The following is a 25,225-nucleotide window of genomic DNA, read 5'->3' as shown; positions in this document are numbered from 1 at the left end:
ACGCCATGTTTTGCTAATGGTAAAGACCCAGACCTTGATTCAATATTGCTCTTTGAGCTGTAAAAGATCCTGATGAAAGCCATGCACGATGGCTGAAACGTCGATCAAGTTTTAAACAATGAAATAAAAGGAATATCGTTTTAAAGAAACCAAAAGACCGTGAGCGCTTTCCTCTTGTTCCCTATATTTGTGTAAATTATGGCATTGGCTTAACAGCACCAGGCACAACTTCACATTGAAGTGTGTGTGCAATGAGATAACAGGACTTTTTATATATATATATATATATATATATATATATATATATATATATATATATATGCTTGGCACTCCTCCTTTCAGGAAACAGATACTAGATATTGTGCCTAGGTGCAATCCCGCGTACATATATACCAAAAATGAAGTTGAGGGAGCATTCCAGGTCTCAAATCCATGAAAAAATGTATTTATTGTATTTAAACAAATTATCTGTGCATTTACGTTTCGACCTGTTCGGGTCTTTATCAAGATCTTGATAAAGACCTGAATGAATCAAAACGTTGATGTTAAATTATATATATATAACATTGCAACATTTATTTATTTGTCATAATATTAAATCATTTTAAAAGTGTATCCAAAAATATTAAATTGAGGTCCTAGTGCAGGGATAGGAAACCTTCGGCACTCCAGATGTTGTGGACTACATCCCCCATAATCCCCTCTTACACCCATAATGCTAGTAAAGCATCATGGAAGGTGTAGTCCAAAACATCTGGAGTGCCGAAGGTTGCCTATGCCTGTCCTAGTGCTAAGTGATGACAGACCAACTGTTGCATAGCATGAACACAAAGGCTGACACCACTGGAGCTTAATCAAACACATTCTTTATTTACAAGTTTTTCATTTCAGAAAGGTGCCAAACGTTCTTTATGATTAAGGACAGAATAAATTCCCCAAAAAAGAGGAACCGTCCATCTTAGGAATAAGTTCCAGACAGGGAAGGGAATTTTTTTAAGCTGGGTTTCAACTACTGGAGACTGGGCATGACTTCTAAGCAAGAACACTGGCAATAGTTCTTGAACTATTACAAAAGTTCTGAGTTAGATGTAATTTCATCACCCTTTTGATTCCTTGGGATTTGTTCACTAAGCTTCAGATAGTAGTGAATTGAAAACCAAATTGAAAAACTAGCATAGCTATCACTATTACTAATTTGGTACATTTTTACAAAACATCACTTTTTGCGCTACAATTAAGTATTAAGTGGATAAACCAGTGTGAATACAATGTTTTATTTATTGTGGTTTTCATCTTGCATTTCTGTGTGGCTATGTTTTCCCATTGCTTTAGGTGTGTTTGCTGAGTGTTACAGGAAAGATGATGAACGAGCACTGAAACTCCTAATTCGTGTTTCTGAAGCATGGGGAAAAACAACTTGTTTAAAATTAGCTTTGGAAGCTAAAAATATGAAATTTGTATCACATGGAGGTGTACAGGTATGTACCTATCAGTTTTTTGTCATTAACCCCTTAACGCCGTTACGGCGTGCTATGCCGTCACGGGTTAAGTGGGCTTTAAAGCCGTTATGACGGCATAGCACGCCGTAACGGCTTGCAGCCCCAGGAGGTAAGATGTACTTACCTCCGCCGCGATCCGCTTCGGGAGGACTGCCTCACAGCCCAGGCAGCCCTCCCACGGCAAATCAGGCCCCCGGGGGCCATGTGATCACTCTCAAAGAGCGATCACATGGCCCCCTATAGCTGGCTGTGGATCTGCCAGCAGGGGGACTGTTTGAAATATCAGACAGTCCCCCTGCTGGTGGGAAGTATAAAAAATAAATAAAACACAAGTGTAAAAATAAATTAAATATATTTTTATATATATATAATATGTATATATATTATATATATAATATATATACATATTATATATATATGTAACGTCATACAAAGTGTATTTTAATATTAATATAAGTATATATATTAATATTAAAATACACTTAGAATGACGTTACATATATATAATATGTATATATATTATATATATAATAGATGTACATATATATATTATATATAAATACGTATAATTAAAATAATAAATAAATAAAATAATAAAATAAATAAATAAAATATTGAAACAAAATTTAATATAAATTATATATGCATATGTAATTTCATTCTAACTGTATTTTTTTATTAATATATATATATATCGGTAACAAAATACACTTAGAATGACATTCTATATATATCTATATATATATAAAATACAAATAACCGCAAATATATATATATAGATAAATACATATAATTACATAAAAGATTACATTAGTATACACGTAGAATTTAAATACCTATAAAAGCATATATATTAAAATTCTACATGTATATTTAAATAATCTTTTAACGTAATTATGTGATTTGATTAATTAAAATTTGATTGACATGCCTGACAACACAGGGAGAAAGTGCAGAGAATTTAATTCGCAAGCACTATATTTGACCCTGTAACTCTCCAAGACACCATAAAACCTGTACATAGGGGGTACTGTTTTACTCGGGAGACTTCGCTGAATTCAAATATTCGTGTTTCAAACTGGTAAATTGTATTACAATGATGATATTTTAAGTAAAAGTGACGTTTTTTGCATTTTTTACAAGCGAACTGCACTTTTATGGTCTATATTATTGTTGTAATATGTTTTACTGTTTTAAAACACTAATATTTGTGTTTAGTGAAGTCTCCTGAGAATAACAGTACCCCCCATGGTACAGGTTTTATGGTGTTTTGGAAAGTTAGAGAGTCAAATATAAGGCTTGCATTTCATTTTTTTCACATTGAAATTTGCCAGATTGGTTATGTTGCCTTTGAGAGCGTATGGTAGCCCAGGAATGAGAATTACCCCCATGATGGCATACCATTTGCAAAAGTAGACAACCCGAGGTATTGCAAGTGGGGTATGTCCAGTCTTTCTTAGTAGCCACTTAGTCACAAACACTGCCCAAATATTCGTTTTTTGCTTTTTTCACACAAAAACAAATATGAACGCTAACTTTGGCCAGTGTTTGTGACTAAGTGGTTACTAAAAAAGACTAAACATACCCCACTTTCAATACCTTGGCTTGTCTATTTTTTGAAATGGTATGCCATTATGGGGGTAATTCTCATTCCTGGGCTACCACACCGTCTCAAAGGTAACATTACCAATCTGGCAAATTTCAATTTGAAAATGTAATGTTCTATATTTGACCCTGTAACTTTCCAAAACAACATAAAACCTGTTAATGGGGGGTACTGTTGTACTCGTGAGACATCGCTGATTACAAATATGTGCATTTTTTTTGCAGTAAAACCTAACAGTATTATGACATTCACAGTTAAAATGTCAGACGGAAATGCAAATTTAAAAAAAAATCTTATTTTCTCACATTTTTTTTTCTTTTATTCATAATAAATGATGTTCCATATATGAATAGTTAATGATAGATTAAAGCCCTGTTTCTCCTGAACAAAATGATATATAATAAGTGTGGGTGCATATAATTTGAAAGAGGGGAACTACAGCTGAACAGACATATAGCGCAAATTCCAGTTTTTGTTTACGTTTTGTTTTGATCAGAACGTGCACTATTGACTCCGTCCTGAAGGGGTTAACAGATGTTTTATATTTTCAGAAATATTTAACGTGGTGTTAGTACTATATTTTATAGAATATGATTTTGTTTTTTTGGGATTTCCATTTAGAGTTAAAGTGTACCTGCCATGCCAAACATGACCTAGCTTAACTCAATAAAATTAATTTCCATTTATACATTATTCTCCTCTATTTGATAGCCAATGTACGGATGACTTCAGTTTTCAGTATTGTACTTTTGTTTGGACTGATATGCTTTAGACAGAGTGGTAAAAGTACAAATATGCAGTCTTTGCAGCACACTTTCAGATTTATTTACTAAACTGAAAATGCAAAGTGAATTTCATTATTAAGGTAAGAGTAGCCAAATTGAAAGCATAGCTGACTCAGAGATGTTTTATAGTTTGATTGTTTTGACCTTAATTTGGAAAGTTCTCACTCTAGTAAGCAAGTGGTGCAACAGCTTCCCAGAAACACAGTTTTTTCAAGTCATGTTGCTTTATCATAAGAAATGTTTATAATAGCAATACACTGGATTCCGTTAAGGAAAAAAAAACTTAAATAATGTGATAATTTGTAAAGATGGCCACAGTGTTTTATATTTAAGAACCTTGCTGAAGTTTGAGAAAACTTTCATAATGTAACTTCTTGGCAAAGGATCCTACATTTTGTGTTAGCAACTCATCTTGTATAGATCGGAATGATTACAGTGCATCCTACCCCTCAAAATGCAAAATAGCTAAATAAATAAAGTAAAAAAACAAATCAATGACATAGTTACATAGACTGCAAAGACACATGCGTCCATTAAGTTCAGAGTTCCTCACATCTGTTTTTGTTATTGATCCAAAAAAAGCAAACAGTACGGTTTAATTGATTAACCCCTTAAGGACACAGCTTCAGAAGCTTGTCTTACGCTTAATGACACAAGCAATTTTTGCATTTTCTTGCTGTATGCGTTTAACTTCAATTTGCATCTCTCTCGTTTATTGCACTGACGCATATTATATACTGTTTTTTAGAGGACAGAAAGGGCTTTCATTTGATGTAACATATATATATATATATATACATGTAACCCTGTGAAGTTACACAGGCTGCATTATCTGAAATGCCCAGTAGATGGCACATGGCCCCAGTATGTTGTTAATAAAACATTGAGCATTGATCACATGACTTGCTGAAATCAGTGGGAGGAGTGTGGCATCATCAGTTCCTGGGAGGATTTCCTGCACAGCTCTGGGGAAGGAGGGCCTAAAAAGATTCTAGAAGGATGACATGCTGAGCTGAAATGGAGGATATGTGAGAGAGACTGTAAAAAGAGATGGATCCTGGCGGAGAGAACTTGTTTCACCCAAGATCACACCAGATGAGAGAGGGATCTGCTGGCAAAAACAAGCATTGAGCCCAGACGTTTGGTGAATCCAGTGAGAGGAGACTGCTACTGACTACCTGGTTAATTGTGTTGTGAGGGTAAGCCAAACCTCTCCCTGTATCACCACAGGGCACCTGTCTTCTCACTCACAGTAAAGACTCTGAGGTCCCGTACAGACATTACACATCTGAGGCTGTGTCAGTGACTCTGTGGAGCAGGACTTATTAGGGCCCCAACTCTCCTATGTGCACCAACGGCCGCTAGGGTGAAGATAAGGGGGTGGGACGCAGGTGTGCTGGTGGGTGAGTGGGGAAAATCCACATTTGCATTGTTATCTGTTACGCCATTGTATTTTCCTATGTGTGTCGGTTCAATTGCTATTTACCATATAAAGTTAGTTCCAGTTAGGCTGTGTCAGTCTTATTGCACCAAGTATGTTCCCAGTGGGACCCCACATCCCTACCCCGGATGTTCCACTGGGTGGAGGCGCTGCCGCAGACATGTACCCCAGCTCCCAGATAGCGGAGGCTCAGGATCCGCCTGTCAGGCATAGTGAATTAACTAGGTTTAAGGACCCCAAAGACACTAGGGGGCATCCCCAAAACCCCGTTACATATTATATATATATATATATATATATATATATATATATATATATATAAATAAATGCTTATTTATTATTAAAAAAATACAGAAAAATGCAAAAAAAAAGAAAAATGTGTTTTTTTGTACAGTTTTTGCAATAATAATGTGTGCCTAATTAGTGCAGATTAAAGAAAGTAATTAAAAATAAATTAATTTAGTTGTTCTGATTTACAGAATATATAATGTGTCTGGGATTTTCAGTTTTTTTGGGTAGTTACAGGTCACAAAGCACAAGGAGTAAAATAAACTTTTAATATGGAGCGATTTTAGATTTGGTATGTTTGTCTTGTAAGCTTAATAGCCATAAAAGAAAACAAAATTGCCACACAAAGTATATATTTATATAAAGTAGACATCACAGGCTATTGTCCTAAGGTTGTTTTGACACTTTCTAAGTAGCCATTTCACCGCCAATCTCTGCTAAATATTGGAGTAAAATTTAGTATTTTGGGTTTTTTGGCACACAAACTTATAACAAAGAACTTCTCATGTGTATTTTGTAAAGTTGGTGTGTGCTATTCCTGTACAAGGTTTTATTATGTGTTCAGTTACTTCTGCTGAGTACAATGGTACCCCCATTGTATGTCTTTGGCACTATTTCGTGAAGCTACAGTGCCATATAGGAGACCTGTCCGTTTCAACATTTACAGTAGAATTTTGAGAGGCGGATTTAATGGGCCTATGCTTCAATTTGGGGTAATATAGCAGTTTGACTATTCAAAAAAACCTCACAAAGGCCTACCATTTGTAAAAGTAGACACCTCAGGGTATCTCATATGGTGCAAATTGTGCTTTAACATGCCCCCATTTTTTCACCAATATATGCCAAAGTATGTGGTAAAATATATTTTTGGGCATTTTTTACATATGGATTACATTTTTGCTGGGCATTTTGTACATTTCATATGTGCCACTAAGTTCAAACCCCCCAAATTATGCTCAGCTAAGCCTTCTGAGTAAAACAATATGCCCAATGTATGACCTAGACACTATTTTGTGAAGTTACACTGCTGTAAAAGAGACATAACAAGTTAAGTTTTTTAAGTGTGAATTTTCATGGAGGATTTTGATGCATCCGTGTCCCACTTTGGAGCACTTGAGCAGGCTACATATTACAACTACACTATAAAGGCATACCATTTCTTAAAGAAGACATCCCAGGGCAATTCAAAAGGCATATTTTGAACCTTAGCGTGGGATAATTTTTCCGCTAGCTTGTACCAAGTGTAGTGGTAATACGCATTTTTTCTGCCTTTTTGACACACAAAGTGAGTTTGCGCAGTATATTTTTCAAACCTTATGTGTACTACGACTGTATAATACTTCATATGTTGCTCAACTATGTCGGCTGAGTACAGCAATACCCCCGTATGTACCTTTGCCAGGTATATGTGGACATTGAAGGGGCACATTTGAGACACAGCCATTCCAGTTTTTTTCAAACTTTGAATTTTTACGCTGTGTCCATGTCCCATTTTAGAGTATTTTACAAGGCTATATAATCCAATTACTCCATAAAGGCATACCATTTCTTAAAGAAGACATCCCAGGGTAATTCAAAAGGCATATTTTGAACCTTAGCGTGGGATCATTTTTCCGCTTGCTTGTACCAGGTGTAGTGGTAATGAGCATTTTTTTATGTATTTGTTTTACTTTGTAAATCTTTTTTTACTTTGTAAATTTTTTTTTTTACTTTGTAAAACCTGTTTTTAAACTTTTTTTTACTTATTAAATGTTTTACATTTTTTTCTAAACTTTTCTTTTACCGTTAACCCCTAACTAGCAGTAAGCAGCACTAACAGTAAATTCCCCATTTTCCCATAACTCCCACCCACCCCAGCTAGCAAAATATATAATTATAAAATATTTAAATGAATTCATTAAATAAATTGAACCCCTGAGGGTTAAAAAAATAAATACAAGTTAATCCTCAGGGGTTAAAAAAATTAGATCACAGTATAATACTGCGATCTGTATGTTGATCACTGTAGGCAGTGATCAACTGGCAGGGAAGGGGTTAATTTTATTTAGGCTGGGTAAAGGGGGGTGGTATTTTTTTTTTTTTTACTTAAACGTTACTAAAACAGTTAAAACATTTTTTTTTACCTTTTTAAAGCTTATTTAAAAAAAAAAAAAAATTACGTTAATCCCTAGTTAGCCTAACACCAAATTCCCCAATTCCCCACTAACTTCCACCCATCCCAGCTAGCTAAATATATAATTTTTAAATATTTAAATTAATTAATACAATAAATGTAACCCCTGAGGGTTAAAAAAAATAATTAACCCTCAGGGGTTAAAAAAAAAAAATCAGATGACATTAAAATGTATACCCTGCCAATTGATCACTGTAGTCAGTGATCAATTGGCAGGGAAGGGGTTAATTTTATTAAAACAGGGTAAAGGGGGGGTGGGATTTCACTTTAAAAGTGCAGGGAGGCGGAAGGTGAGTATGTGGAGCACATGTGCTCGCTCTGACATGCTGTCAGAGCGAGCACCGGTGCTGGGACAGCCCGACCGGGTGCTCCCGGTCTGCCCCTAATGCAGAGGCAGACCGGAGCACCGTTAACCCCGCGATCGCAGCGATCTGGGGTTAACTTTAGTAAATGACGGAAATTTTCCGTCAACGGTCCTTAACTGAAGGACAAGGTTGACGGAAAATTTCTGTCACCGGTCGGGAAGGGGTTAAAGGACCACTATAGTGCCAGAAAAACATACTCGTTTTCCTGGCACTATAGTGCCCTCAGGGCTCTAGGGGGTGGAAGGGGTGTTAAATTTACCTCTTTCTCCAGCGCCGGGCGAGGAACTCTCCTCTCCTCCTCCATATCGCCGTCATCGGCCAAATGCGCATGCGCGGCAAGAGCCGTGCGCGCAATCAGCCTGTCCATAGGAAAGCATTCTCAATGCTTTCCTATGGACGCTGGTGTCTTCTCACTGTGAGACAGCCACTAGAGGCTGGATTAACCCTATTATAAACATAGCAGTTTCTCTGAAACTGCTATGTTTATAGAAGAAAGGGTTAATCCTAGCTGAACCTAGCACCCAGACCACTTCATTAAGCTGAAGTGGTCTGGGCGCCTATAGTGGTCCTTTAAGTCCTATATCCCTTATCTGTAGTATGAAGAACAAGTAGGGCTAACTAAATGTAAATGTAAATTTTAGGCCCCAATAGCCAAACTGAAAACTAAAAACAAAAAACTCTCTAAAGCTGCTATTTTTTCATTCTGGCTATTTTGGACTGAAATTCAAAATTCACTGTGATCTGCCGATTCACAATTGAGAGAATAGCCCAAAAATGTGTAGGGGTAATTATTTTCTAAATAGACGCCATATGTGTCCTTGTTGAATTATTCTGGCACTTGAAATTTCTGAACAATTTGTGTAAATTTTTATAGGCATTTCTCACCAGAGTTTGGTTTGGGGAGATATGTGTTGACAACGGACTATGGAGGATAATCCTTTGTATGCTTTGCTTCCCTCTTCTCTACAGCCGTTTCATAACATTCAGGTAATTATACAAACCATTTGCAGCTTTAGTAACAATATCACATTGTGCGTACCAGTTATTTTATAATGATTGTCAATTTAGTTAGTACAAATATTTTCATATGTGGATTATTAGAGTTTACAAATTCAACTTTTTTTTCTTTGCTGCAAGGTAATCAGAAGAAAATTAACTAAACCAATGTATATTTAAAGAGTTACTTCAACCAAAAGAACAATGTTTTCTGTTAGGATAACATTTGCTGTCCGGGTCAGATACATCCAAACTTTTTTTCCCCTTCCAAATGAATTTAGAGAAAGCTGACTGTTTCATTTTTAACCAGGGAATTGGGAATTGTATTGGTGACATTCTAAAAAGATAATTCCATTTGGGCAGAATGTATGAGCGAATAGTATTTATACGCCCTATCCAGGAAATCTCCCTACTAGCCCATTCTTTTAAGGTCTTATTTGTATACTTTATGAGGAGGGGGGAAATTAACCTCTATAACTTTTTTTATGTTTCTTGGTATTTTAATACCAAAGAACATAATATTAATGCTTATCTTCACTAGATATATTAGTTGTCATTATTGTAGTCTTATTAGTATTTAATTTATAACTTGAGTATTCACTATACTGACCTAGTACCTTTATCAAGTCCGGCAGTGAGGATCTAGGATTCTGCAACATAAGCATGATGTCATCAGCATATAAGTTGATCTTGTGTTCTACATTATTTAACCTAAGTCCCTTGATCTTCCCATTTTGCCTTATATCTTCTGCCAAGGGCTCGATGGTTAAAACATAAAGCAAAGGGGAAAGGGGGCAGCCCTGCCCAGTACCATTCGTGATATTAAACCAGTCTGCATCTATTCCTGGACCTACCGTCCTTGCTGGAAGTATAGTATATAAGGCCATAATGGCATCATAGACTGCCCCCACTATGCCATACGACTTCAATGCACTCCCCAAAAAATCCCATGTCCAAGGGGAGCATTCAGTATCTTCATGTATTGTGTGGAAACACTAAACAAAGGTCCTGCAAAGATTGCAGGACCTTAAAAAGGAAGTCCCTCTAGTGGCTGCCTGAGTGACACTAGAGGTGGACTAGGCAGCAGTGCGAACACTATATTGTCTCAGGAAAGTCAGTGTTTACACTGTTAACTGCAGGGGCAGGCTTTATGCCCCAGAAGCAATACATTAAGCTGTAGTGGTTCTAGTGACTTTAGTGTTCCTCTAATAAAAATAGCTAAATGAAATAGGGATGTGATGGTAGTCATCATCACTGGGGGCTGAAGACTGACATTGTATGTAGATCCCCAGATACCTGTTATGTTTTAGCCACCCTGTGCCTGTTATAGGCAAAGGGTGTGTGTGAAGAAGCTCATTACACTTTCCCCAAAAGAGGTGCTCAGACAGGGGCCATCCAGGATTACCACATGTGTGGGATTGCTTTATAGTATTATATATGTTTTTAGGGGTTTTCATGTATTATGGGAGATAATTGTGTTTACGTGTCTGTAAGTATAAAAGGTGAAACAAAAGGGAAGGTAATTAGTTTATTATATAATAGCTATTGTGCAATGTGACTTGGTGTCAGACAGGTAATTTAATTATGGGATATTAACCTAATTATGTCCTAGGCACCAAGACACCAGGGAGTAACTTGTTTTGTTTTGTTTGATGACCCACGGTTGTGATTACTCCTATAAATAGCTGTGTTGTGTTCAATAAAGTGCTGTAGGCTATATCATTGCATTCTGATCCAGTATGAAAAAGCTCTAGAAAGACTCCAGTCATGCTGTGCGACTGGGGCAGAAGCATTTAAGGTTTTTCCCCTTTGGCTTGGTGGAGGTAGTACCTGGGGTACCAGGTGGTCCTTCACAAGGGACAGCCTGGATTCCCCAAAAAAGAGGGTTCAAACATACACAAATCATTGAACCATCCTTCTGCCTGTGGGAATCTGCTTAATGGCCCCTTTCCTATTAATGAGTAACTCATGTGAACCAGGAGGGAGACTTAAGTTTTTACTTTTCTCATTCTCTATCTGTAGTAGGGTATATGTTCAAGTAATTGTCCACCTATGCTTGATATTTGTAATCCCTCCACCTTTAATGTTTCTTTTCTTTTTATATATATATTTATTTTTCCAAAAGTTTTTTTTACAATTATCAAAAATACGTACATTACCTCAATGAGCAATACAAATCTACATATAAATATGTTTCCAATATAACAGATGTATATAAAATGCATTTATAAAGACAGTACTTATATAACTTTAAATACGTACACATAAAAATCCATATATTGCATAGCTAAAATTAACTGCAGTAGGATAACAGTATCTATAAGTTACATACGTAGCAAAATTGAGGTATCAGCAACCAGCATTCATACTGAAACACACATACAGTCCCGAGAAACTAGCATTGTTCTAGCCATTTATATATTTACTTCCCAAATGGGTGCATCTTTCGCTAGTATCTCTCCGGAGTCAAACACACACGGGGGGCATCACAAACCTTCTATATTATAAACCTTCATTACTAGCCATAAACTTGTCAACTATATTTTTCCACCTGCTAATTTTCCTCAAACCAACAGAGTTTTCTTGAATTATTCCAATTTCCATTTTAAATTGGTATGTTACTTGTTTTTTTTTTTATTTCAGCCCACTCTAACACTTTATTGCTTTTCCAATGCCTAGCTAGAACTATATTGGCTGCCATTAAAATGTGTATTATTAACATGCATTTTTCAGTAGGCATAGAGGGCCATCCCTGATGTAACAAAAAGCTCTGTGGTGTGAAAGGTATATATATATGGCAGGTATTATAAATCTGTTGATAAATATTCTTCCATGTATTGCTTAAAGATTTACATTGCCACCATACATGGAGATAATCTCCTTTCCCATCGTCACATCTCCAGCAAACATGATTCTGATCTTTATACATTTTAGCCAATTTTTCTGGGACCATATACTATCTGTTTATGAGTTTATAAAAATTCTCTACTATATTCAGACAATGTACCGATTTATTGACCTTAACTATCTCACTTATCATATCTTGCTCAGTAATTTCAATATGTAGGTCTTTTTCCCACTTGATCTTAGATTTCCAGAAATAGGGCTTCTGAGAGTCCTTTAAGAACTCGTAACATCTAGTAATATGGCTTTAAATTCTATGAGTTTCCAGAATCTTTTTAAGATTACTTGAGTTTTTATTAACCTGGAAATCCAAGAATTTCGCCAAATAGAACTTGATTCTTAAACATGTAAATATCTCCTTGTTATCAATCCCGAACTCTATTTGTAGCTGGTTAAATGGCTTGATTTCCTTTCTATCTATAATCTCTTGGATATTCTTAATTCCCTTCTGTGACCATCCGCTGATATTAATATCCTCAATATTCCCCTTAATCACCTCTATGGGTAAGAATGGAAACAGTCTATATTGTATTTTAAAGTCTTTCTTGATTTTATTCCAGTATCTCAAAATACTGTCAATAATAATCAAATTTCTTGGACATACTAGTTTTCTCTTATATTTCTCCTCTCTTGTTGCCCAAAATAGGGCAGACAGACTGTCTGTCTCTACTAATGATTGTTCTATTTGGTTCCAGGCTTATCTTTTTGATCTATACTTAAAGTATTAACAGCATGTGCCACCATACAGGCATTGTGATATTCTATTATATTTGTGGCAGCAAGACCCCCATCTTTTTTTTTCTTAGATAACAAATGTAAACTTATTCTGGGTTTTTTCCCCTTCCAAATTAATTTAGAGAAAGCTGACTGTATCATTTTTAACCAGGGAATTGGGAATTGTATTGGTGACATTCTAAAAAGATAATTCCATTTGGGCAGAATGTATGAGCGAATAGTATTTATACGCCCTATCCAGGAAATTTCCCTACTAGCCCATTCTTTTAAGGTCTTATTTGTATATTTTATGAGGGGGAGAAAATTAACCTCTATAACTTTTTTTATGTTTCTTGGTATTTTAATACCAAGGAACATAATATTGTCCTTTGCCCAGACAAAATCATAAGATATTTTAATAAAATGCTTATCTTCACTAGATATATTAGTTGTAATTATTGTAGTCTTATTAGTATTTAATTTATAATTTGAGTATTCACTATACTGACCTAGTACCTTTATCAATTCCGGCAGCGAGTATCTAGGATTCTGCAACATAAGCATGACGTCATCAGCATATAAGTTGATCTTGTATTCTACATTATTTAACCTAAGTCCCTTAATATTCCCATTTTGCCTTATATCTTCTGCCAAGGGCTCGATGGTTAAAACATAAAGCAAAGGGGAGAGGGGGCAGCCCTGCCTAGTACCATTCGTGAAATTAAACCAGTCTGCATCTATTCCTGGACCTACCGTCCTTGCTGAAGGTATAGTATATAAGGCCATAATGGCGTCATAGACTGCCCCCACTATGCCATACAACTTCAATGCACTCCCCAGAAAATCCCATCTGACCCTGTTAAAAGCTTTCTAAGCATCCAATGACAGGGTCAGAAGGGACATTCTTCCTCGATGCAGCATCATGAACATCCAATATCTTTCTGAGACCACCTGAAGCTGCTCTGCCAGGAATGAATCCGGCCTGGTCTTGATGTATCAGGGCAGAAATACAGATTTTTAAGCGGTCTGCTATAAACGAGGCATAGATTTTACATCTCCGTTGAGGAGAGATATAGGGCGGTAATTTGCCAATTTAGCTGGATCTTTGTCCGGCTTCAAGATTGGGACAATATTTGCTTGAAGCATCTCTTTAGGAAATGTACGACTTACCACTATCTCATTAAATATCCTAGCAAGACGCACAGAAAGAGTATCTCTGAATATCTTATAGAATTTATTTGAATAACCGTCTGGGCCAGGGGCTTTGTTGATCTGTAACTTATTTATTGCTGCTTTAATGTCATCAGAAATTATTGGTTTATTTATTTCCATAAGTTGTTCTCTAGTTATTTTTGGCATTTTTTATTTTTAAAATATTCTGATGAGGGAAGTTGTTGATCTACAGATTCTAAATTATATAATTGTCTATAATAGTCATTAAAGGCTGACCCAATTTTCTTTGGGCACAAAAGCGTTTCCTGTTCGGTCTCAATTTTATGGATCCTCCTCAGTTGTTTTTTTCTTTTTCAATTTATTTGTGAGCAACCTATCTGCCCTGTTACTCTTATAGTACCAATTTATCTTTAAGGATGTAAATTTCTATTTTTCTCCTCAAATAATAATTCATTTATACTATTTTGCATTAATAACATTTTTGTACTTATCTCCTGGGTTGGTGAGGCTTTATTTTCATTAGATAATTTATAATAATCAACATAGAGATCCAGCAGGGATTTCCCCTTCTTTTTTTTTATCAATTGTACCCAAATAATTAGATAGTCTCTTATAACACATTTGTATGCGTTCCATACTACTGGGAGTGAGACTTCTCCACCCTCATTTTCCTGAAAAAACTTTTCTGTCATCTCCTCGATATATTCTCTATTTTCTTTTCTAGAAAGGATGTTATCATTTAATCTCCAGTTTGTTCTTCTGGCACTATTGTTCTCTATGTCCAACTCCAAAATGATAGCATTGTGGTCGGACCATGAGACTTCATCTATAAGAACTTTTTTAGTACAATTGGCCAAACCATCATTACCCAAGAAAAAGTCAATTCTTGAATATGAAAAATAGGTTCTGAAGAAACATGTAAAATCCCTCTCCATTGGATGAAACACACACCATATATCCATTAATCCATATTTCCTGAGTATCTTTTGAAATTGAACTGCCTGCGAAATTGCAGCTTTATTTGGCCCAGCTTTATTTAATGTTTTTCTGTCTAAACTAGCATCCAGAATTCGGTTGAAATCCCCTGTTAGAAGTAGTTTACCCTGTTTTATTTGTTCAACTTTATCTAAAAGATTATAGAAATACTTATTGGAAGGATTATTAGGCGCATAAATATTTACTAGAGTATAAATTTATGTTTGGATTTTGATTATCAGTATTATAACTCTGGCTTCCTCGTCTGTTTCTTGATAGATGATTTTAACATATCGTCACTTATCAGAATAGCCACCCCTCTCTCCCTCTGCTTTTCTAATGAGGCGGATACTACTATTGAAAACATTTGTGGGACAAATCTTAAACTGTCCTCTCTTTTCCAATGCGTCTCTTGTAAAAAGATAATTTGAGCTTTTTCGCTCTTAAAGGACCACTCTAGTGCCAGGAAAGCATACTCGTTTTCCTGGCACTAGCGTGCCCTGAGGGTGCCCCCACCCTCAGGGACCCCCTCCCGCCCGGCTCTGGAAAGGGGAAAAGGGTTAAAACTTACCTTTTTCCAGCGCTGGGCGGGGAGCTCTCCTCCTCCTCTCCGCCTCCGTTCCTCCCCGTCGGCTGAATGCGCACGCGCGGCAAGAGCTGCGCGCGCATTCAGCCGGTCACATAGGAAAGCATTCATAATGCTTTCCTATGGATGCTTGCGTGCTCTCACTGTGATTTTCACAGTGAGAATCACGCAAGCGCCTCTAGCGGCTGTCAGTGAGACAGCCACTAGAGGAAATAGGGGAAGGCTTAACTAATTGATAAACATAGCAGTTTCTCTGAAACTGCTATGTTTATAAAAAAATTAGTTAACCCTAGCTGGACCTGGCGCCCAGACAACTTCATTAAGCTGAAGTGGTCTGGGTGCCTAGAGTGGTCCTTTAATATAGTCAAACATAATCGCTCTCTTACAAGGAGAATTTAGGCCCTGAGAATTTAACGATATAATTTTAACCATTACAATTTTTCATCGTCGTATCAATCGATATAAAAAATTCTCCAAAATCCAGAATCCATTATCCATAATCTTGATGGACTTGTTTTATAAATTTCTTCCTAATCTGAATTTGAGCCCCCGCCCCTAACACACAAACCACACCAATCATATACCAGCCCCTCATATATGAGGGGCATTCATACAAATAACCCTGAGTCCTAAACTCTGGGTATAGATCCCCCGAAGGGGAAAAAACCCTAATTGGGATCTTGTCCTCATCAGGATAACTCCTAGATAAGGAAAAAAGAAAAAGCTGAGCTATGACCATCCCATATTATTGAATTATTCCTTCGCCTTCTAAATTGCTACAACAATATCCAAAAACCTCCCCACTGCAAGCAAAGTAACTAAAACCTTTTACCCTTCAAAATTTGAAATCCCCGACTGTAAAACAATACTATAAAACCCTATAATCACACAATTATTTGGAATTCCATTACATCTTTACCACCAAACTTCGCAGTAGAACTATTAATGGGGTTACTTCTATATGATACTAATTCTTTTTACTCGTGTGATTCAAATTTATCAACTTGTGCAAGTATTATATATATCTGTTTTCCATTAATTTTTTCCAAGTGCTACACGATTTTGAAAAAGGATACAGTATCCTAATAAATATAAAATTAACCCAATGGTACATAAATACCACTACCATTAATTATTTTTCCTTGTATTCCTCTTGGTGCTTTGCCTAACAGCAAAAAATTATCTCAACAGTCCAACTTGCTACTGCATAACGTGATTCTCTCCCTTATCATGTTAACATGAAATATACACTATTTTCGTCCTTATCTCCATCCTATGTATTCCCCTTACTACATTACCCCAAAATCCATCATTATATTCAAACAAACCATATTTTATACCCTTCGAAAGAAAAAACACACCCTTTGTACCCCATAAGCATTAAGACTAAACCCTTAATTTACTCTTAATTAATTAACCCTTTATTTATCTCTTCTTTTCATAAAAAAAAAAAAAAACAGTAGTTATCAATTAACACCTCCAGCTATTTCCTTGTGTTTATATAAGTGAGTCGGTCTCCGCACGAGGCAGAAAAATCTCATTACATAGCTAAAAAAAAACATGCAAAATTAAACCATTATTTCCAACCAATTTGTGATCTTCTTAAGTGAAACAAGTATATACATAAACCCGTCTATCACTGGTATTTCAAATTATTTTCCCTTAAGCGAAGAGTAGACAGGATCCAACATTTAGTTCAAACAAGCCATATTATATACGGTAAAAGAACAAAAAAAAAAACTTCCTGTATGCTCTGTGTTCTCTTTAAATATCAAATTTAAACCCTCAAAGTGCTATTTCTGCATTTTCCCAAAGGATAGTTAACATATTAAACCTATTCCATTTTAAATATAATAATGAATCAATCTGAATACAAAACAGGAGATATCACCTTACTATTCCAATTCTATCCATTATTAAACCATTTTTTCCAACCAATTTGTGACCTTTCCAAATGTGTATGTAATCCCATCTTTAGTAACTATAAGTTTGGTGGGGAAGCCCTACCGGTATTTTAAATTATTTTCCCTTAAGCGCAAAGTAGCTGGCAGGAATTGTTTCCTCGATTTTCTTGTCTGGAAAGACAAATCCGGGAAGACCTTTATATCATTAAATTTGCCTTGATCTCTTTCCATTTGTCTTGCCGCTTTTATAATTTTTTCTCTAAAAGAATAGGAGTGACAAGCAATGATTGTGTCTCTTGGGAGGTCAGCTGGAAGTGTTCTTGGTTTGTAAAGTCGATGTGTTCTTTCAAGAAAGTCCACTTTATCATCAATATTTATTTTAAGAGCTTTAAAAAACTCAGGGAGGTAAGTTGACAAATTATCTTGTGAGATGGATTCAGGGATGTTTCTTATTCTCAGGTTATTTCTTCTGCCTCTGTCTTCTATATCTATGGTTCTCTCTTCAAGATCATTTATCTTCGTTTGTTGTTTCTCAATAATCTCACTTTGCTTCTGTAAAAGAAATTCTAGATTTTCTATTTTTTGTTCGTTGACTTTGACTTTTTGTCCAATCTTCAATATATCTTTCTTTAAAGCGGCAAAGCTCCCCTGCATTTCTATTTTTATTTGTTCCAACTGTAGATCTAAACATTCTTTTAAGTACACTGGGGTGATCATTTGTCGTTCATCTGAGCGTTCCTTTACCTCAGTATCGTTGAAATCTCCAGTTTCCTTACTTAAGGCAGCTTTATTTGGAGTTGACATCTGAGAGATTTCTAAGGTGCTTTTATCTGCTGGGACATTAAAAAAATTTGAAAGTCTCTTTTCCAGTTTATCTTTTTTTTCCCGGTCTTTTTTGGGGGGAGGTTTCAAATCCTGCCTTTGATCAGCTATTTTCCTTGTTGCCATTTTTTGGGTCTGATTTCTATTTTCTAACACGTATTTTATTAGGGAGCTACGTTTAGCAGAAATGCCCTATCAGACGTTTCAAGTTTTTTTCCGCTTTTGAGGAGGTGTTAAATTCTTTAGCTGTTTCCTTCTTATTTCTTTTCCTCCTTTCTTACTATCCTTCTTTCTTTATCTTTACTCAATTCAGTTTATACACTGCTTGGCTTCTCCGCTTACAGCTTCTCCACTTTAGTACTTTCAGAGCTGATTATTGAGCAGTGTATGTTTGTATTTTTTTTCCTTTTTTTTCCTTTTTCTTTTCCTTTTTTTCTCTCTCTTTTTTTTCCCCTTTTAAAATTTTCAACTGCTTCAATTTTAACTCATTCAGAACTGGATATTAAATAGTTTTTTTCTTTTTTTTTTTCCTCCCCCTTTTAGACCATGCTTTTTAAATGCCTTATTTAGTTTGATATTGTCAGTTTCCTAGCTTGCTGCTCTGGCGCTCACCTCCTTTCTGTGTATATGCTTTCAATCTGCCCACAGCAGTACCAAAGAAAGCTTCACTTCAGGGGGCTTAGAAGACTTGAAGCGACGGCTGTCTCTCCTAGCGTGTGGGGCCGGCCAGCATAATCGTGGGAGCAGACACTCGCGTACTCAGGCGGGCGGTGACTCCTTCTTTCCCGCGTGGGATTCCAGCTCAGCTCTGCGTGTACGCTACGCTCCCTGCGTGACGTCACGTCGTCATCCCCCCAAGAACACCTCACACCTTTAATGTTCCAAAGGTTTTGCCATGCACCTTTAAATACAATGGGATAGAGACAACCAAAAATAAATTAATTCCCAACATAAAACGACATTTATCATGAAATAATATCTTTCATACATTTGAGATATTTAGATAAAATGTGAGATAAAATATAACTTAGTTTGTCTTTGCTCATTTAAGTAGGCATTCTTAAAAAGGGATGGAGAGAAAAAAACGGGTCGCAAGAGTATTCTGAGAACGGACAGCAGCTGAAACAGCCTGCCCTTCGGTGGGTCCCCGCTCAGAACTCAAGCTAGTTTTAGCTCATCTTGTGCCATTACAGAGAGAACATATCTGAAGCATATCAGACTGGTCCCACCTATACGGGCAGTCCAGATCCGAAATGCCAGCAAGTTCTCTCTGCACGAGAGATACAGCAACCCTAGACGATCGTTTCAGCCTTGTTAGGCATCATCAGTGAGGCATAGCTGATATCTCTCTAGGCACCGTGAGCAAGGGGTCCACGTCTGGATTACCCTTTAAACTTATGGAGAGAAAAAACGGGTCACAAGAGTATTCTGAGAATGGACAGCAGCTGAAATAGCCTGCTCTTCGGTGGGTCCCCGCTCAGAACTCAAGCTGGTTTTAGCTCATCTTGTGCCATTACAGAGAGAACATATCTGAAGCATATCAGACTGGTCCCACCCATATGGGCAGTCCAGATCCGAAATGCCAGCAAGTTCTCTCTGCACGAGAGATACAGCAACCCCAGACGATCGTTTCAGCCTTGTTAGGCATCATCAGTGAGGCATAGCTGATATCTCTCTAGGCACCGTGAGCAAGGGGTCCACGTCTGGATTACCCTTTAAACTTATGGAGAGAAAAAAATGGGTTGCAAGAGTATTCTGAGAATGGACAGCAGCTGAAATAGCCTGCTCTTCGGTGGGTCCCCGCTCAGAACTCAAGCTGGTTTTAGCTCATCTTGTGCCATTACAGAGAGAACATATCTGACGCATATCAGACTGGTCCCACCCATACGGGCAGTCCAGATCCGAAATGCCAGCAAGTTCTCTCTGCACGAGAGATACAGCAACCCCAGACGATCGTTTCAGCCTTGTTAGGCATCATCAGTGAGGCATAGCTGATATCTCTCTAGGCACCGTGAGCAAGGGGTCCACGTCTGGATTACCCTTTAAACTTATGGAGAGAAAAAAACGGGTCGCAAGAGTATTCTGAGAACGGACAGCAGCTGAAATAGCCTGCCCTTCGGTGGGTCCCCGCTCAGAACTCAAGCTGGTTTTAGCTCATCTTGTGCCATTACAGAGAGAAGATATCTGAAGCATATCAGACTAGTCCCACCCATACGGGCAGTCCAGATCCGAAATGCCAGCAAGTTCTCTCTGCAGGAGAAATACAGCAACCCCAGACGATCGGTTCAGCCTTGTTAGGCATCATCAGTGAGGCATAGCTGATATCTCTCTAGGCACCGTGAACAAGGGGTCCACGTCTGGATTACCCTTTAAACTTATGGAGAGAAAAAAATGGGTCGCAAGAGTATTCTGAGAACGGACAGCAGCTGAAATAGCCTGCCCTTCGGTGGGTCCCCGCTCAGAACTCAAGCTGGTTTTAGCTCATCTTGTGCCATTACAGAGAGAACATATCTGAAGCATATCAGACCCATTTTTTTACTCTCCACAAGTTTAAAGGGATAATCCAGATGTGGACTCCTTGCTCACAGTGCCTAGGGAGCTATCAGCTATGCCTCACTGATGATGCCTAACAAGGCTGAAACGATCGTCTGGGGTTGCTGTGTCTCTCGTGCAGAGGGAACTTGCTGGCATTTCGGATCTGGACTGCCCGTATGGGTGGGACCAGTCTGATATGTTTCAGAGAAGTTCACTCTGTAATGGCACAAGATGAGCAAAAAACAGCTTGAGAACTGAGCGGGGACCGACCGAAGGGCAGGCTATTTCAGCTGCTGCCCGTTCTCAGTATTCTCTTGCGACCCATTTTTTACTCTCCACAAGTTTAAAGGAATAATCCAGACGTGGACCCCTTGCTCACAGTGCCTAGGGAGATATCAGCTATGCCTCACTGATGATGTCTAACAAGGCTGAAACAATCATCTGGGGTTGTTGTGTCTCTCGTGCAGAGGGAACTTAACTTGCTGGCATTTCGGATCTGGACTGCCCGTATGGGTGGGACCAGTCTGATATGTTTCAGAGAAGTTCTCTCTGTAATGGCACAAGATGAGCAAAAAACAGCTTGAGAACTGAGCGGGGACCGACCGAAGGGCAGGCTATTTCAGCTGCTGCCCGTTCTCAGTATTCTCTTGCGACCCATTTTTTACTCTCCACAAGTTTAAAGGGATAATCCAGACGTGGACCCCTTGCTCACGGTGCCTAGGGAGATATCAGCTATGCCTCACTGATGATGCCTAACAAGGCTGAAACGATCGTCTGGGGTTGCTGTGTCTCTCGTGCAGAGGTTACTTGCTGGCATTTCGGATCTGGACTGCCCGTATGGGTGGGACCAGTCTGATATGTTTCAGAGAAGTTCTCTCTGTAATGGCACAAGATGAGCAAAAAACAGCTTGAGAACTGAGCGGGGACCGACCGAAGGGCAGGCTATTTCAGCTGCTGCCCGTTCTCAGTATTCTCTTGCGACCCATTTTTTATTCTTAAAAAGGGACCAACACATTTGTGAAAAAAGAATCGTCCTACAAAAAATAATGCCATATCATAATTGCATGGAGAAACAAAACCTCATAAGGCATTCCCTCAAATTTCCCCCAAAACATATATATTCAACAGATACAGATGCACACTAATATAACTGCAAATGAAATTTGCTTATAAATATTTTGTTAGATGCACCAAAAAAAAAGATATATTAACAAACATACAATAAATAAAGTGTCTTTAAAAAGGGACATGTACAAATACAATTACCACCAGTAATGAAGGCTAATGGGACAGAACATGAGTCAACAATCCCTCCAAATGTATTAGCAGGAGTGTTGCAGAAAAACTTGATAAAGGCAGCAGGAGTGTTGCCGAAATGTTGGGGGGAGGGTTTGTTGGCTCGTGTTCTGTCCTATTAGGCTCGATTACTGGTGGTAATTATATTTGTACACGTGCCTTTTTTAGGTTGCTTTATTTTTTTTTGTATGTTTGTTATTGTATCTTTTTTTTTGGTGTATCTAATAGAGGATTTATAAGCATATTTGACTTGCTGGTATATTAGTGTGAACCCTTATTTTGTTAAAAATGGAATTGCATGTGAATATAAAGGATTTATACTGTATTGAATGAGAGAACGCAATTTTAAATTAGACTGTACATTGTAACCTCATGGGACACCTACATCCTTTTTATATTACTATTAATTGTATAGGTTTATAGAATGCTCCACTGACTTCAGTATAATCAGGGTATGTGATTACTGCAATCTCAATCACCTTCCCCTACAATAAGTAGAGCATTATGCAAGGGGCAATGCTAGATTCCAGAAATGCCTGGGGCTTAAGTCCAAAGGAAAATTTGATGACTGCTACACGAACAATGACATATCTTTCCACCACCATCTTTCTAGGTCACATCCCATCCTCTCTACCCAAAAAAAGGATGCTGCTGATGCTCTCCATGAATTCATTTAAAGCATAGTGGGAAACATGCACATGATGCACAGCTAGGTATTCAATGAGATCCTAACATGGATCCTAATATACAATAATGCTGCCTACATAGTAGAGGGGAGTGCAGCAACATTATTTTCTCTAGCATCCCTCCCCGACAGTAATTTGGAGTCACAATCCTCTCTCCCTAAGTAGCTTGCAAGATCACTATATTGCTGATATATTTTCTTTTAATTCTTTATTTTAGTTGTGCATACGATTATAACAGTCGCTTGTGAGGTACCCCAAAGGCAGTCCTCTAGCGTGTGGTAAACAGTTTAAACATTGGGGTAGACAGTGGATCTAGTACATTTTTGAATTAGTAAGGTTATGAACAGTATAGATTTACGTTGCTTAAGCGTTTCAATAACACAAAACATCGCTTGTAACTTTCTGGCTAGTAAGTTTTTACGCTATGTCATAAGCTAGTCAAACATAAAATAATTATACTAAACATACATGAGTGGGGTTAAAGTAACACTTTGCTTCTTTGGAATTTGCACAATATATAATTATTGTGGTATATCATGCTAGGCTAAGCGTGCGCTCAACACAACTAGTCGTGCATAAGATTGTAGGTGTATTGCACATTTTTATAGCATAGCACATTTTTGTAACGTAGCATGAGGCTTACGTGTGCGCATGAAACAGTGTTAGTAAAACGATTGTTGTGATACAGGCTAGTGGGTTACAATACTATGATAGTTACTCATGGGTTAAGTGTTGCTAAATCATGTCCTTTGCTGTTGCGGAGATCTTCGCTTGGTAGGTAGTTAGAGTCCTGAGGTCACTCGCTTATATTATAGGGACACCCCAACACTCCAGCGGTAGGCTTCCAGGTATTTATGCTCTAAAGAGGGGTGTTATTCAGGCTTTGCGCCCCCAGTGAGTCGAGAGCTGTTTCATCTTTGCTAAATTGAGTTGGCTTGGACGCTGAAGGCACGCGTGTCGCCCTGTGCCACAGATCACTCTGCCGCCGCTCTCCCCCAGCTTTTTTGTGTCCTCTCCCTGCAGTCTGGCTAATTAATTTTGCTGTGCCGTTGTGGAGGGATTGTAGGGAGAGGGATTGTAGGGATTGAGTGGGTGCTGGGTTTTTCTTTTCAGGCGTGCATTACAGGAGGGTACTATTTCCTCGGTAGCAAGAGGTGCTCACGCGCCCCTGCAGAATCCCGGTGCCGCCATGTTAGATGTGGTCTAGGCTGTACTCTGGTCTCTTGTAGCAGGAGCCAGTGGGTGTACAGGGTGTAGGCCGGGATCACCCCCACCGGCCCAGAGGGGGGGAACAGGGCCTGGTTCTCCCAGTTGAAGGAACCTGGCTGGGCAGCATCGGGCAGGATAGTGGGCGGCAGCCGTCCGCCTCACTCACCGCCTGAGTAGGCCTCATCCGAACGGAGCTATGCATGCCCCTCTGGGGGACTGAAACATAGATTGCCAGCCTCTCCCAGTCTCCAGTGTCTCCTTAGGTGCCGGTCCACCGCGGTGTGCCATCGGGTGGGTGGAATCGGTCCATATTTTAAGTTTATCAATCTATATTTGCTGGAGCTGTTGTGCCGTGCGACCGGCCAGCTCGGCGGCCAGGCCCCACCCCCCTGCTGATATTTTTTTTATCTTAACAGCTTTGTGAAGCAGCTGCCTGAGGTAAAATTCAAAACAAGAAAAGCTAACATACTCCTGATCTCCTTCACCATCTGTGGAGATTCTGGACCAAAGAGCTCCACATCCTGACCATCCGCCCCCCAAGTCATCCCTAGCAATGCCTATGTGTCCTGCTAACCCAGACACATAGACATTTCTACTGATATACTTATTAAGGCTCTATGGGAATGTGACAGGATAGAAAACCCTGGTATAATATATGGGATATGTGCCCAAATGCTGCTTCTCCTTGGGTCCAACTGATGTTAGACACAGGTTTGATTTTGCACATCTGGGTTCTCCAGGGCTGCACTCAATTTATTTGATGATAAAATCCCCTGATTTGCTTATAACAAATTTTAATCTTAACCTCTTAAGGACCAAATGTTACATTTTGCATCATCACTATTGGATCCCAAAATACTTTATGATAGCATAGCATACCCTGCTAATTTAGCATTGGTAGCTTATTTCAGCTCTAAGGTTGTTGAGTGACATTCCATTTTAGAATTAGCTTAAAAAAAAAGATTGTAGATCTTAAAAGGACAGATTGTTATAATGTCCTAGACAATTATCGGTCTAATAAATAATGCTCATAAATACTGTACTGTTTTGGACATGAGATACTAAGAGAGTTAAAGTGCCCAAGTTATACATGTTGGTCTCTGTGATCTTTATTTCAGCATTTTAATTTTTAACAGACAGTATAGGTGAAAAAAGGGTTTAAACAGATGTTTAACAGGCAACAAATGTACATTCATTTTATTTTGATTTTTTTTTTTCTCATTCCGTAACCACCAGGAAATTACAGCGTGGGTTTTATGTATTATGTA

The 25,225-nt window shown here is 38.1% G+C and overlaps 1 protein-coding gene across 1 annotated transcript in view; it reads left to right on the top strand.

Moving 5' to 3' along the window:
- The window catches only part of TRPM2 (transient receptor potential cation channel subfamily M member 2), a 302,532-nt gene that overhangs the window by 161,593 nt on the left and 115,714 nt on the right, over positions 1-25,225 (top strand). The window contains exons 16-17 of the mRNA XM_063430124.1: positions 1,333-1,478; positions 9,032-9,144. Coding sequence (XP_063286194.1) covers positions 1,333-1,478; positions 9,032-9,144 — 259 coding nt within the window. The remainder of the gene's footprint in view (positions 1-1,332; positions 1,479-9,031; positions 9,145-25,225) is intronic.

This window comes from Pelobates fuscus, chromosome 8 (genome assembly GCF_036172605.1).
Source record: "Pelobates fuscus isolate aPelFus1 chromosome 8, aPelFus1.pri, whole genome shotgun sequence".
Lineage (NCBI taxonomy): Eukaryota > Metazoa > Chordata > Amphibia > Anura > Pelobatidae > Pelobates > Pelobates fuscus.
Note: the sequence above shows the minus strand (reverse complement) of the source record. Positions and strands in the feature narration are given on the sequence as shown.